The sequence below is a fragment of the Onychostoma macrolepis genome, chromosome 10 (assembly GCF_012432095.1).
Source record: "Onychostoma macrolepis isolate SWU-2019 chromosome 10, ASM1243209v1, whole genome shotgun sequence".
NCBI lineage: Eukaryota > Metazoa > Chordata > Actinopteri > Cypriniformes > Cyprinidae > Onychostoma > Onychostoma macrolepis.
The window spans coordinates 17959523-17974882 of record NC_081164.1 but is presented as its reverse complement, the minus strand read 5'-3'; the positions used below and the strand labels follow the sequence as shown (position 1 = coordinate 17974882).

The window sequence follows — 15360 nt, the reverse complement described above, 5'->3', positions numbered from 1 at the left end:
TGGAGTGGTAACATTCCAATCAGATTGATATTTTGAGTGGCTTGTTTGTAAATCTATCCCAGCAGGGATGCCGTAAATCAAGCCAGTTGCTGCCCGTGTTGTCCTTTGTTCCATATGCAGCAGTGATGCTGACATGAAGAGAACACAGTCACGAATAGGAAGGATAAATCTGGATGAGTAACTGGGATGTGAGAGATGGGAACACTTAGTTGGATGAAAACAGGGAGTGGACAGGGAGAGAGAGAACGAAGGAAAGAGGGTAGGATGATGACAGCCCCTGGCTCCGCTCCATTGCTGACGAAAGCTGCTTAGACCCTCAGTTGCCATGGCGACCGGCTGGAGCAGCCAGAGGAGAGGAGCAGAGAAAAAGAGAGGGAGGGCGGAGGCTAGGGAGGGAGGAACAGAAGAGAGAGAGAAAGAGGGAGCGCTTAAAAAAAGAGCAAAAGACAGAGCGAGGGAAAGAGAGTGGAGACGGAGATAGATGCACATTGCTAGCAAAAACAGTCTACAGAGATATAAAAGGGAAAAGGTAATTTATTTATTTATTCTCATTAGAGTTGTATTTCATTCATCTGAGCGTGAGGTTACAAAGAGAGAGCGTGTGAGCGTAGACCGAGACGTCGAGACGAAGGTAAAGCCACACTGCAGTGGAGCTGGAATATGGATGCACAGTCTGAGAGCTGTGAACCACCGCCATGTGACCCTCAGCCTCCAGGTAAAATCAGAAAAGCCTTCAAACTGTTCGGCAAGCGGAAACCTGGGAGCAGTGTCGCAAGCATCTTCTCCATACGTGGGAAAGGAGATGGAGGCCCTAAATCACCGCCATCAAGGAGCAAAACCCAGGATGGATTAAATGAGCCAACTGCCCCAGAAGCAGAGGCAGAGCACGTGGATCTTGACCAGGAGGATGAGAGTCAACAGGACGATGCTCCAATGGAGGAGTTCACAGGTGGGAACATGAATTCAGAAACTACTCCTACAAGGCAGTCCATCTCTTCCCTCACCTCTGCTAAGTCTCTGAGCTTCCTAAATATGCTCCGCAAAGGCAGACGGGGACTGACGGGAGAACGGCAAGCTCAGACCGAGTCTCAGAGGCCCGGGAGGCAACGGAAGGGTCTGAAGGGATTGTTTGGTACAGTGCGCTGGCGTGGTAAGGAGAAAGAGGATGACGAGGAGGCTGAACCTGGCCCGCCCCTTCTAGCTTCCCGCTCCAACAGTGTTGAGATCATAAAGGAGAGTCTCACGCTGACACCCGGGCCTCCACCTCGCGCTGTGGAGGGGACAGAGGAAAAGCCTACACCACAAGAGGGCCCTATGTCATCTGAGGACTCTGCAAAGGTGAGCGGGGCAAGCAAACCTCCAGCAAATGAACGCTTGAGCACACTGCTCGGAGATATCTCATCAATTTTAAGCTTTGATTCATTGACAGCATGTGGAGATATTGTAGCAGACGTAGAGGCAGAATGGGTCAAAGCTAGCAGTCGAATGGAGGGAGCACCGAGCACATTGAAAGTGGATTATTCAGAGAAGACTTCATCTTCTACGACTTCTACCAGATCAAAGCCTAGCCCTTCGCCTACTTCTACTCTCAGCCCAACCATCTCCTCCAAACCTTCCCCTACTTTAGCAACCAAACCCACCCCATCACCTACCACCACCAAACCTATTCCCAGCCCTTTGACAAAACATGCAGTTACCTCAACATCCTCTCCGGTGACCAAAATGTCACCATCTACGCCTACTGGCCCTATTATCCCTACCCCAACATCCAGCCCTCTCACCAAACCCACCCCTATGCCATCAGCTATGCCTATAATTCAGCCTACCCCAACACCAACACCTATCCAAACACCTCAAGCCACAGCAATTCCAACAACTACTCCTGTTACCCCAACCCCTACATCGGCCTCCATTACACAGCCTGCCCCAAGCCCTATATCAAGCCCCACAACCAAATCTACCACTTCCCCAGCTAAACCTGCCCTGTCCCCTAAATCTAGCCCTGAAATCAAACCTGACACAATAGCTATCTCCACAACTGCCCCAATGATCAAACCTATCCCAAGCTCTACACCCATTCCTCCGTTCATCTCAACCCCTCCTTCTGAAACCTCCCCCTCACCCACAATTAGTTCTACCCCTGAACCTGTTGCTGTTCCTAAAACTGAACCTGCCCCAACCCCTGTACCTAAACCTACCCAGGCCCCAGCTCCTGCAACAAAACCCACTCCGAGTGTTACCCATGAATCCAAACATACTACGTCTACCTCTGCAACCAAATACACCCCTTATCCACCACCTTTTGGTAAACCTACCCCAGCCCCTGCACCAACACCAAGACCAAAACTTGTAACAACATTTGGATTATCAACAAGCCGAAACACTGCTCCTATTTCCAAGCTTGAGACAAAACAACCCACAGGACAAACTTCAAAATCTAGCACCCAATCTGGCACAACATCTGTAAGGAAAGCCTCCATCTCTGAACCAACTGCTCCTGTTGCTAAACCTCCTGTTCTAACCTCTTCCTCTGCCACCGCAAAATCACCCACAGTTACCTCTGCACCACAAGTTCCTGTCCTGAAGTCTCCGTCTGGTATTACTCCATCCTTCATTTCTTCAAAAAGATCAGATGATGATCCCAGGATAGATTTAAGGGAGGACCTGGTAAGACAAGAAGGAACTGACAATAGAGACTCAGTGGCTACTCAAAGCATCAGCAAGGCAGTGAAAAGGGGCCCTGCAGCGAAGCCCACAACTCTGAGTAAGATCCCTGTTAGTGGTGGAGGCAGACCTCCTAAGCTGCATCATCGGGATTCCCAGCCCAATGGAGATGAGGACCACTCTAACCTACCAACACCAGTACACGAAGAGGAGAGCCCATTCACTCTTTCACGGGAAAGCAGCAGCAAGGAGGCCCTCAGTGATGTCTCCACAGAATCAGGGGCTATCACCCCAAGCCAAGAAGACTTTCTCGATGGAAAACTTGGTCTGCAGACATCAGCACGTCCTGCAGCTGGTGCCACAAGCTTAACCCGGGAGTCCAAGATCCCAATCAAACATGGATCTACTGCAACCTACCATTCTGTACAGGGGAGGGCAGAAGCCACACGTTCCAAGATACCAGTGTCCAAAATGCCCGTTCGTCGGACCAGCAATAAGCCTGCACCAACAGCTACAGCTGCCGTCACCCGAAAATAACTGATATACTAATTCTGTCTATGGCAAAATCCTGAAACATTCCACTGGCAACAGTTTTCTCAAGATTTACTTTTTGATATTCGATCAGGCATCACTGCGCCTGGTTTACGCCTTTTTGCAGCACAGGAACAACTGGATTGTTACCGTTATTTGAACTAATTTACACACTGGTGTCAATTACACAATTCTTTTATCAGCTGGGTGTTTTTATTCACATCACTCTTGAACAGACTGATGCTGTGGATTCAACTCTGTGTGCGACCAGGAACAGACAGCACACGCACAGGCCCTGTCTAAGTGATCCCTATGGCAACCAAACATGCAAATTAAATGGCAGGCACTAAAGCACAAGAGCCCTCACCTGGAATCCAAAGCCATGTAGACCTTCTCTGAAGAAACAAGCAATGTATCCGTCCATTATCTCCGGCATCGTAATAGTCTGTAATGGTCTTTTGTGGTAATTAAAAGCCTCAGAGAAGAAACAATCAATTCAGCACTGAGTCTTATGGTTTTCATCCAGGTCTACAACACCAGAGGAGCCCAGTATCATCACAAAGGTGCTTTTTCTTATCATCATGCCTGCCACACAGAAAAAAAAAAACGTTTTGTTACAGAGCAATGGAGGGATCTTTGTAGCCTTTGTTACTTGGCCTTCTTTTTTAGAATTTTTCGTCTGTTGTCTTTTTCCAATTTTTTCTTTTTCAAGTGAACTTTGTGGATCAATGTTAGTCTTTTTGGAGCGCCCTTGTGTTGTATGCAAACAAACAGAATCTCTTACCTGTACAGTTCATGCCAAGACAGGATATTCCACAGTATCTTTTGAATGTATGTAGCAGAACGCATGCCCTACTTTTTCAACAAGATGAGCCATCTCACTCCTTTTACTCTCCCCACCGATGTCCTTTTCTTGCTGTTTTTTTAAACACTGTGTTAAGTCACACAGTGCCTGTCAGCTGTAACAAATGTGTATGTAACATGTCATCAAAGAACCGTGAGGCATATGGATCTAACTCTGTGGATTGTTTTTTCTGCCTGCACTGAACATTGTGTGAGACTGCGTTAAAGGCGGCTATGGACAGTAGAGGTGATGTTTCACAGGCAGTTGGTGTTATAGGTAAGCTAAGACTTTCATGGAAGACAGTGATGTTATGTTTATGTTTTTCTTTTTTTGAAGTTGCCATCACATGCACATGTTTAACAGAGGACTATTTTTGTGTGTATGACTGTGCGTATGTGAATGAATGGGTGTGATTATCTTAATGTCACAATGTTTCCTATTTAATCAATAAAATGTGATTATACCTAGAACGGTTGCAGGTTGCTTTATGATATGGGAATGGATTGCATAGGACAGAATTAGGTTGTGAGAGACTGACTGTGTCCTCTGTAGTGATATTATATAACAGTGTTACTCTTTGGTTCGAGGGCAGACAGTAGAAGTGGAACCCTACAGAGCTTTCCACTATAAAGACCCCCTCCCCCTCCCCCCTCAACCCCCAGGTTCCTCTGCAGTGCCATGCTGTTGGGCTGAAAAACCCACTGACCTGAATAGCAAACCTCATGAATGTCAGCATTCCCTGGTCAGTGAGCTGTAAGCGAAGATGCTATAGAATTCCCGCCACGCAACCATGCAGCTGCTGCATGCAAATGAAACATTTCTAATGGGTTACGTTGTCTACGAGGACACACATATTTAAATGCAGGAGGCTCTGGATCATCGTCAACCTTTATGAAATATAACTGAGCGAATGAATGAAGGCTAAAATGGAGGAACAGTGGTGCACAGAGCGAGAATGAGAATGAGACAGAGAGGGATTGTGGTACAGATGGAGAGAGAGAACAAGGAAGGGGAGGGTCGGAAAAAAGAAAGCCTTTTTGGTTCCATCACAGCTGTGCTTTTTGATGGTCGTGACATAGCAAGAAATGCTAAAAGCAGTGCGCAAGGATCTCTTTTTCTCACGTTCTTCCATTTTCAGCTACAGCCATTTTAGTTCCTAGCATTGTAATCAAGTTAACAGCAACTGATGTTTATAGGGATGGGGATTCAAGGCATTGATATCCATCATGGGGTGAACAGAGGTAGAGGGGGGTTGCAGTTTTCCATAAGGAAAAAGAAAAACAAAGGATGGATATTTACAGACAAAACTCCTCACGGAGACACAGCACAAACAAGGCTCTGTTGTCCAAATCAGAGCCCAGGGCAGTGGGACTGTTTAACTGGAAAAACACGAGGACTTCACCACTTCACAGGGTGATTAGTCAAAGAGCAGCCCACTGTTAATGGAAACCGTCCCTTGCTTATGGATCTGCCACCCCCCTGGGGTCTGAAGAAGATGAAAGCCTTAGGCACTAATTCGTCTGTTGCATGTGCTGCACCAAACACTACAATAATGATGATCACATAGCCTCAATTACAAAATTTGAAGAGAATCATCGAAGCAAAAAAAAAAAAAGAAAGTAAAACACAGCCTGCAGTCTGATCTAGGGCAGCAAAAAATGAATAGTGCAGGGAGATGTGCAAAAGATAAATTCTGCATGAGGGTCCTATTTTGAGCCCTAGTTACACAGCATTGTCTAAATCTAATGCAATATAATTTAGCCAAGAAAGACTACCAGAGGTGACCCTCCCCTCAAGCAGATGGCATAAAATGACGGACTTGCTAGCCATATCCACAATTACACACACAGACAAAACACAATTGTTTAATACAGCGGGTAATGTCACAACGAATAGGATTAAAAAGCGATTTAATATCATCTGAATATGCTTTTACCGCTATAATCTCTTTGAGAAATTTGTTTTGAAACATGAAACTTAGAAAAGGCATATTTAAACTATGTTTCCTGATATTAAATAGGCCTATACCCTTCGGCTCATATTACTTCTACAGAACAAATGCGCCATTATGAGCAGGATGGATTGTCATAAACTCTCCTGATACTTTAAAACAGGTCGTGACAACAGAATGCTTGTGTCTTATTCCCTATCAGTGTATATAAACACCCCCGGTGAAAAGATGTTCTCTGTTAGGAGATGTTTGGCTAATTATGCATGCTCCACTGAAAAAAACGTCGCTATGGCAACCACACTAGGTCAGCCAATGGGGGGCCAGTAAGAGGAGGGGTGTGGTGAGGAGGCAAGGATTCTAAAATGGACTCTCACATTACACACGTAATACAATTTATCTGTCCAAAATGTTCAAAATGAACTATAGTATGTAGCATGTGTATGAAACTAGGTAGTACAGTATATGTGACAGATGGGCTGAATTGAACTTGCCGGCTGAAATGAATTAATTGAATCACGCTTGATCACATGTTTCTGGGTGAACGGGAGGTGAGAGGGTGTGCATGTTTCAGGGCCTGTATGTCTCAGCCATGTTCTGGAGTTATTCATCACAATTAACAATAAATATAAACAAACATTCAGCTTAAAGCCAGCAATATCGTCATAATTTTCGTAATACAGACAAATGAAAAAACGTATTTGTTTTACTCGTTCATATGTTTTTATTATGGTTCACATTTTATGAGCTAAAAACATGCTTACAATAAAAATATTGCTTTTATATATAAAAAAAAAAAAAAAACACTGAAAGGTTTAAAAAATACTGATAAACGCTGAATATAAAAAAGATATTTATGATATTGTGATCTATATAAAGCTTTGCTGTGCTTATCCTGTAATGTACTGTATTGTTTACTGAATGAAAGCTGAAAAAGCACCTCTAAGAAAACAGTTTTGTCTTGAAAGTTGAAAACATTTGTTAGAAATTTGGAACAGTAATCAAAAAGTAAATGTAATCAGTTACATTCCTTTAATAAAGTAATTAAAATAGTTACACTACACTGTAAAAGAAAAAGAAAAAAGTTGAGCCAACTTCAAATTTTAAGGCAACCAGCTTCAGCAGATTTTTGAGTTTTCTCAACTTGTTGTTTTAAGTTTATACAACAAAAATGTGAGAATCCCCAAAAATAAGTTGAGCAAACTCAAAAATCTGCTGAAGCTGGTAAAAAATGTTTTTTTTTAAGTTCGCTCAATTTTTTTATTTTTATTTTTACAGTGTACTTATTACCTTTTAAATAGAGTAACTTGTATTCTGTAACCTATTACATTTTCAAAGTAACCTTCCCAACACTGAGCATTGATCTACTGGCTGGTAAACTAAAATGAATTCATTTCACAGCCAAAAAAGATTCAAATGAGGCTAAATGACAGATATGACGATTTGGTCAGTGGTTCTTAACTAGTATGACAGCATGGAAAAAACAATGCAAATAAAATTCAATTACTTTTAAAACTGCACATCATTTGGATGGTAAAACTTTTAAAAAGGAGGAAAAACACCCCGTATCATTAGTTATTGACGTCAAAGGCTACATTTCTGAAAATCTGGTTCCTGAAGCAAAAGCACTTGAGAACCACTGAACTAGACAACGTTTTGCTGTCAGATAGCACCTGTGTGTTCATTTTATTCCTAATACGACAACCATGGCATTTCTTCTTGACATCAATATTCATATCATTTCTGTATTATTATTACTCTAAATGAAAATATACTGATTCCTACATAACAAAAATAACACTAGATACACAATAAGTTCAGACACGCTATTACGCCCCGAGTCTGATATAATATAGATTACTATATGAATGGTATATATAATATAGATTTGTTCAGTGGTAACAAAACTAAACTTTTAACATCTTATATTTCAGATTAACGGTCAAATGAAATTCTTACAGTGAGTAAATTCTGTAATCATTTCAATATCATTGAAAGTAAAACCCTCTGCTGGTCAATTAGTACAACACACAATCAACAAATCTATGATTCCAATCAAAATGCATTTGTGCTAAATTATCAAGAGCCTCATCTATTAAAGATGGGATCTTAATTGATGGGTGTCAGTTATTACATTCATATCCTGCTGAAACACAAATTCAGCTCGTCTTTGGTGCTAAATTCTTCCTGCTGGAATGTTCCTGAGCATCAGGGAGGCACAATTGGTCGATACAAAATAACACTTATAATAACCACAGTCTCTTCTACAAGTCTTATAGCTAAATACATAGCTATTCTCATCAGATATTGACAAACGTAAGGCACTTGGTAAATGAGGGAATAATACAAAGTGTACAGAGATACAAGGGTCAATTAAAACACAAAGTGTATAAATTCATGTTCAGTACTGTACTGGATATAAAAACAGCACTGAACAATACCCTGATGTTTGTTAAGAGTCTGTATGGCACTCAAGGAACAGTTTGTTTTTGGTGTTTGGTTTTAACAAGCACGACAGTTAATCTTTGAGGTATATCCAGCTTCATTGTAAGTTGACACATTTGTGAAATGTGAAGACCAGTGAGTGATTTCTTATTTACAGCTGTTCTAAGTCTCACCCCGGAAGTGAACAAAACGGGGCGAAAAATTCAAGAGTTGGTACCTCTCTAGAGTCTGAAAGCTGCCTCTGTAAACTCAGGACAGGACGCAGTGGGTAAAGCACCAATTTTTCCAAACTAGGTCATGGATGTCTGCAAAACGTACAGTCGACACTCACGTCACAATCAGTACTGATAAAAGAGAATCAAAGAAGTGTAACCTCTTCAGAAAGGGGGATGTGGAAAATGAGCCCATTATCTGGACCCTTTCAGCAGGCCGAGCTGAAGTGTGAAGGTCACTTTGGGCTTGTTAAATGTCGTTAAACAAAAATGAGTCCTGCTCACACCAGGAAGTGCGTATATCCCTCTGCTCCAGTGACGATAACATCCATCCAGATTCTCATGGCCTCTGGGGAAGGAGCCACCATGTAATAAACCCGGTCATGTGTCTTCACGCTAAACGTCAGAGAGGGGTTTGGGCTCTGATGGAATAAAAGAGTGTGGATCAACAAGATTAATGGAAGGAAAATACTGATTAACTGTAACATTTTACACCCTTTTTATAAAATCAGTATAGCTATGTATAGTATGTGCAGTATAGTACTGCAGCCCACCTTGTGTGCGTTCTTTAGGTGGTCGTAATACACTTCCTCGATGGCTTGGAAGTAGATAACACCCTTCATTTTGGTCTCATGTTTATCTGGAGAAAAGTAAAACCAGCCATGTTTTTTCGTTGTTGTTTTTTAATGAGCATGTGGTTTAACCTTTATTAAACTGTATTTATACAGAGTAATAATACAGTTTTAAAAAGGTTAAACTAAATATTTTATACATACTTATAAGTATACAAATGACAAAAGTGGTGTGTAACAGATAAGATCAAATCTTTGAATGATAAATCTGGTTTGATTTGCAGGTTGGTGCTGGAAGTAGCCATTGTCTCCTGTAAAGTTTGTGAAGGGCACAGCTCAGCGTTGCCCCCCTGTGGTATAAACTAGTTTCATGGCAAATTTATTTTGAATCGCTTATTGATAAGTCTTCTTTAGTTAATAATTAAAGTTTACATTTCACTGTCCAAATTTTATTCAGAGGTATTACAATAAATAAATGCAACAAAAAATAAAGATAGACCATGGGTTCAATATATCTGGCCTGCTGATAATTTTCACTGAAAAATAATTTTTTTACAAAAAGGTGGATATTTACCAGTTTGTAAAATGTTTTATATTGCAAATGTTTCACAGCACAATCATATCTCATTTACCAGAAGAATTAATGTACGTGCATTAATGTACGTGCACATGGTTGATAAAGCTTGTTAGGTTTGACTAAATATTCAGTGTAATTACCCGCATAATATGCCAGCGTCCTTCGATTTCGGTCAAAGACGAACCAGCGCTTCTTCCAGGTTTTGATTTTCCCACCCATTTTGACCAAGAACCCCCTGCAGGTCTTCTCAGTGATGGCCAGGTGAAAACAAGTTTCAGGATGGTGACCCGCCGCCTCGATGTGACCTCTCAGGTCAAAGTCATCCTTTCTCACTGGGAGGTATCGTGTCAACGGACGAGACTAGACACACAAACCGCAAAAATCGAATTAGTGAGCGTGTCTGTGTAAATACGTGCATGCACGATAGTAAAGAGTGAGAAAAGGAATCTGCTTAACTAGCTACATTTTGTGTTAGAATGTTACATACTAGATCAGAGGCAGAGATGCACTGATTTATCAGCCACACATATTTATAGACTGTTTACTGATCAAATTAAAACTATCGGCCATGAGGTTTTAATGTGTGATTAATGTTGTGTTACTGGTTTTTTTTTTTTTTTGCTTTTGTGCTCTTTTAGATTTTGTTATGCTGCTTTTGTTTATTTTATCTCAACAAGTGTTACTGGGTGCCCTCTTTAAAGTGCTCTTTAAATAAAACATTAAAATAATAATAATAATAATAATTTATTATTATTACTACTACTACTACTATTATTATTATTATTAAATAATATTTGATTTATTGCGTTTTATAGGATCTTCAACTGCTAAAAATATAATCTAGAAATATGGATGACAAAAAATATCTTAACAGTTATGATGCAAAATACAGGCCTTGTCTAATAAAAAAATCATATATACACACACATGCATATATATATATATATATATATATGAAGAGTTCATTTGCAAAAACAGATAACTCAGTTTTTAACAATTTCAAAAATAATGCTTTTTCATTGTGCATTCCAATTCATCTCAATCAAACTGCAGTCGGGTTATTTTGATTAGGTAGAAAATAACTAATAAATACTAGCTAACTAACACAATAAAAACATGATAACATAATAAAAAACATTTTTGCAAATAAACTCTTCATATATATATATATATATATATATATATATATATATATATATATATATGCATATATATATATATATATATATATATATATATATATATATATATATATATATATATATATATACAGTCATGGCCAAAAATATTGGCACCCTTGGTAAATCTGATCAAAGAGGGCTGTGAAAATTAATCTGCATTGTTAATCCTTTTGATCTTTTATTTAAAAAATTCACAAAAATCTAACCTTTCATTGGATTATAAGAATTTAAAATGGGGGGAAATATCATTATGAAATAAATGTTTTTCTCAAATACACGTTGGACACAATTATTGGCACCCCTAGAAATTCTTATGAGTAAAATATCTCTGAAGTATATTCCCATTCATATTCACAATTTTGAGCACTCCAGGGTGATTATGAACATGAAATTATCCAGCCATGGCTTCCTGTTTCACTGAAATATAAATAGGAGGGAAAACAAAGCCCAAATTCCCTTAATCATCCATCACAATGAGAAAAACCAAAGAATATATTTCTGATGTGCAGCAAAAGATAATTCAGCTTCACAAATTAGTGAAGTGGCTTTAAGAAAAGAGCTGAGCAGTGAAAATTCCCATTTCCACCATCAGGGCAATAATTAAGAATTTCCAATAAACATAAAATGCTACGAAACTGCCTAGAAGATGACGTGTGTCCATCTCATCCTAATGCACGGTGAGAAGGAGAGTTTGAGTGGCTAAAGACTCTCCAAGGACCACAGCTGGAGAATTGCAGAAAATAGTTGAGTCTCGGGGTCAGAAAACCTTAAAAAAAAATAGTCAAACAGCACCTACATCATCACATGTTGTTTGGGAGGGTTTCATGAAAAATTATCCTAGCTCATCCAAAAACCAAAATTTAGAGCTGTTAAACTGGCAAATGGAAGTTTCAGAAAGTATTGAATAAAAGGGTACCGTTAATTGTGTCCAATGTGTATTAGAGAAAAACATTTATTTCATAATGATATTTCCCCCCATTTTAAATTCTTATAATCCAATGAAAGGTTAGATTTTTGTGAATTTTGTTTTAATAAAAGATCAAAAGGATTAACAATGCAGATTAATTTTCACAGCCTTCTTTGATCATATTTACCAAAGGTGCAGATATTTTTGGCCACGGCTGTGTATATATATATATATATATATATATATATATATATATATATATATATATATATATATATATATATATATATATATATATATATATTAGGTGGCACGGTACATGTATTCGCATCGAACCGTCACGGTACAGGCGTCTCGGTTTGGTGCATGAGGCCTTACGACGAATACAGTCAATTCACCCCCAATCCAGAAGTTAATCCAGTAATTAGTCCAGTAATGCAACGCTGTTTGATAACCGCCAGCAGAAGAATTGCGCGCTTGAAAACAAAGCCCACTAGACAGTGACCATGTGCTGATTCTGAACGCATCTCTCACTGACAAGGGAGTGTACTTTAAAGGCTTGCGCACTAAACTGTTTGCGAAATGGAGCTTTGTGCTGGAGACTGGAGTATCCTACCTCTCTCATTCTGCACAAATCCAAATATTCCATAATATTTCCATATTTGTGATGTAAGGTATCTGAATGCTAAACTATTATTTATTATGTAAATGATAGGCTTTGTACTTCAGTCGCGTTCCAACGGTGACACAGAGGCGTGCTGATGTTTGGTTCACTTTATTTTATTTTGATAAAGTACCAACGGCGCTGTCGAACCGAGGTACGCATCGAACCGTGACATCTGTGTACCGTGCCACCCCTAATATATATATATATATATATATATATATATATATATATATATATATATATATATATATATATATATATATATATATATATATTCATTTATATGGATGATAAATTCTAAAATCATCTGACAGTGATGACATGGCAAAAGTTAATTTTGGATCCTGGCTGTGTCTCATGTCATAAAAAACAAACCGATTTAGTTGCTTTAAAAAAAAAATAAAATCAACCAGAAGAAAAACTTCCCTCAAGATAAAAAAAAGGGTCAAGATTAAAAAAGGCATACAAAAAAAAAAAAAACATATACTTTTGCTTTTATGATGCATCACAATTAAAATATATCAAAAATTGTTTAAAAAAAAAAATTTGTTTTTTAAGTTTAGAAGTACAAATATTAGAAGTGAAAATTGTTATATTAAAATCTTTATTTGCATTTATTATTGTTTATTCATTGTGACTGCCTTAAAATAGTTTTTGTTTTTTGTTGTTTTTTTAAATCTGTGCATCTATAAATAGAGTTTGAATTTTATGAAATACTTTAAGATGAATCTTCCTCTGTTCCACTTGTCTCTGTCTCTCTCTGTTCTCTCTCTTTCACTTAAACTCTCCAAGTCTCCCAGAGCTTCACCTCTTTCTCTACTAGTTTCTGTCTTCGGTTTGTCTCTTCCTGCAGTCTCCTCTCCAATTCCTCCCTCCTTCTCCTCTCATCTTCAAGAGCCTGTCTGCGCAAGTCCATCTCCCGCTCCTGCAGAGAAAGAAAAGTTCTGTTTTCATGCATCTGTATATTGGTGTCTTTAAGCATGCAGATTGAGAGAAACTGAAGTACCCTGTGCTCCAGCAGCCTGTTCTTCTCAGCTTGAGCTTCTCTTAGCATACGCTCCATCTCCTCAATCTTTGCCACATTAGCTGTGCTGGCGCTGTACAGACCACACATGCACACTTTTGTTAGACAGCTTGTTTTACGTTGATGATTTTCAGGTCTTAATAAGATTTTAGAAGCAAATTTCATATAAAAATAATGTATTGTCCAATAAAACCATAGGTTTAAAACCCTCAACTTCATCTGGCAATGTGTCCCAGAGCATCTTAAGCTTCAGCTACTTGGAGCGACCTTGGAATGCAATAAAAATTCCTCAGACAGGATGTGTGTATATCTGGGCTACTTAAAGGCAGACTTCTGTCTATACAGCATCCTTATAAACAGTAATAAATACATTTAAGCACACAATAGAGACAAACACACTTTACACATCTTACTCACTACACACAATTTTAATGGCAACAATGTCATGATATAGTGTGTTTATAAAGCTGCCTTTAAAGTAGGCGTTACTGTTTACTATGCTTTAAATTATTTTCTTATTCAACAAAAAAAGTGTATCTTAGGTTTCAGTAAATATCTGTAAAATGGTTAAATACTACATGCAAATTGAAAACTTTGAATTGTTAGAATAGACCTGTCCTGATCTTGAACAAAGTCTTGGCCTCACCTTGAGATGTTGTCGGGTGAACAGGCGGAAATGCTGGTCTCTAGGCTTTCTGTACTGTCCACACTCATTGTGTCAAAGTTGAGTCCATTATCCATGTAGTGGAATGGCTCCAGGAAGACATTTGTCTCAGAAACTGTTCTATTTGACATCTCGCTCATTCTCTGCCTCTCGTCATTCAAAAACAGCTGACCTGCTGTAAGAACAAAGGGGGGGATAGTAAAACACAAAACAAATGTATTTCTCTAGAACTCTATACATTCAGAATAATTCTTTAATTGTGTGACAGTGAATACTGCAGAAATGGCTGCTAAATAATCAGCTTTGGCCTCACAGGAATAAATTACACTTTAAAATATATTCAAACAGAAAACAGTTATTTTCATTTGTAATAATATTTCACATTATTACTGCTTACATTGCATTTTTGATCAAATATATGCAGCCTTGGGGAAGAAAAATCTTAAAAATCCTAATTAAACAAAACTTTTGACTGGTAGTGTAAAGTATATATCAGCCAACATTATATATAGTATATTTCTATGTGGTTGCTAATGTATTTTTTTACTAAGCAAAGACAAAATAGATTTTTTGATTACTAGATTAGAAATAGTATTTTTTCCAGAGATTTTTTTATTAAATCGCTTGGAAATGTCCAAACGAAATGGTTCCATCACACACTGCATGATTTGAGGTATTACTGATGTTAATACCATGATGGAATAAGTTATATTCTTAATAATATTTATAAAAGAAGAAAATGAAAATGTATATAAATCATTTGTATACATATAATAATACAAATTACACAAAACTCTAGGCAGACAGTTCTACACACTAAGTGTACTGAAGAAAGTAGCATAAAAATATATATTTATATAATATATATTATTTATTTGCATATGTTTAACTAATACAAATAAATATACTTAATAGATTTCAGAAATATGATCATTTCTCTGTTTAAAAATTGTATAATTGTAGACCTGCAGAACTGTGAGTGTCATAGGATAACCGTCAGTGTGTTACCCTTGAGCAGGCGGCGGGTGTCCAGGTCACGCGAGGTGACAGACAGAGTGCGGGGGAGTACACTACCACAGCTAGAGCTTTGAGACAGTGGCATATGGGACTACAGGATTAAGAAT

The 15360-nt window shown here is 38.5% G+C and overlaps 2 protein-coding genes across 14 annotated transcripts in view; one reads left to right on the top strand and one right to left on the bottom strand.

Annotated features, from left to right (window-relative positions):
* Nucleotides 1-436: 436 nt before the first annotated feature.
* Nucleotides 437-4715, top strand: si:ch211-244c8.4 (APC membrane recruitment protein 2). Its single transcript, XM_058789547.1, has one exon. The coding sequence runs from the start codon at nt 661-663 to the stop codon at nt 3199-3201; it is 2541 nt and encodes an 846-aa protein (XP_058645530.1). The 5' UTR covers nt 437-660; the 3' UTR covers nt 3202-4715.
* A 1961-nt stretch (nt 4716-6676) lies between these two features.
* phldb2a (pleckstrin homology-like domain, family B, member 2a) overlaps nt 6677-15360 on the bottom strand; it is a 33914-nt gene continuing 25230 nt past the window's right edge. For 10 of the 13 annotated variants that reach the window (XM_058789503.1, XM_058789504.1, XM_058789507.1 and 7 more), the window contains 7 exons: nt 15245-15344; nt 14219-14411; nt 13555-13645; nt 13357-13473; nt 9934-10153; nt 9199-9284; nt 6677-9066 (listed from right to left, as the gene is read on the bottom strand). In XM_058789503.1, coding sequence (XP_058645486.1) covers nt 8926-9066; nt 9199-9284; nt 9934-10153; nt 13357-13473; nt 13555-13645; nt 14219-14411; nt 15245-15344 — 948 coding nt within the window. In that variant the 3' untranslated portion in view covers nt 6677-8925. The remainder of the gene's footprint in view (nt 9067-9198; nt 9285-9933; nt 10154-13356; nt 13474-13554; nt 13646-14218; nt 14412-15244; nt 15345-15360) is intronic. The other 3 variants (XM_058789505.1, XM_058789508.1, XM_058789515.1) reach the window with 1 other exon arrangement.

Excerpts from the sequence above, each read along its gene's own strand:
- si:ch211-244c8.4 (XM_058789547.1), top strand. The coding sequence starts at position 661 with ATGGATGCACAGTCTGAGAGCTGTGAACCACCGCCATGTGACCCTCAG.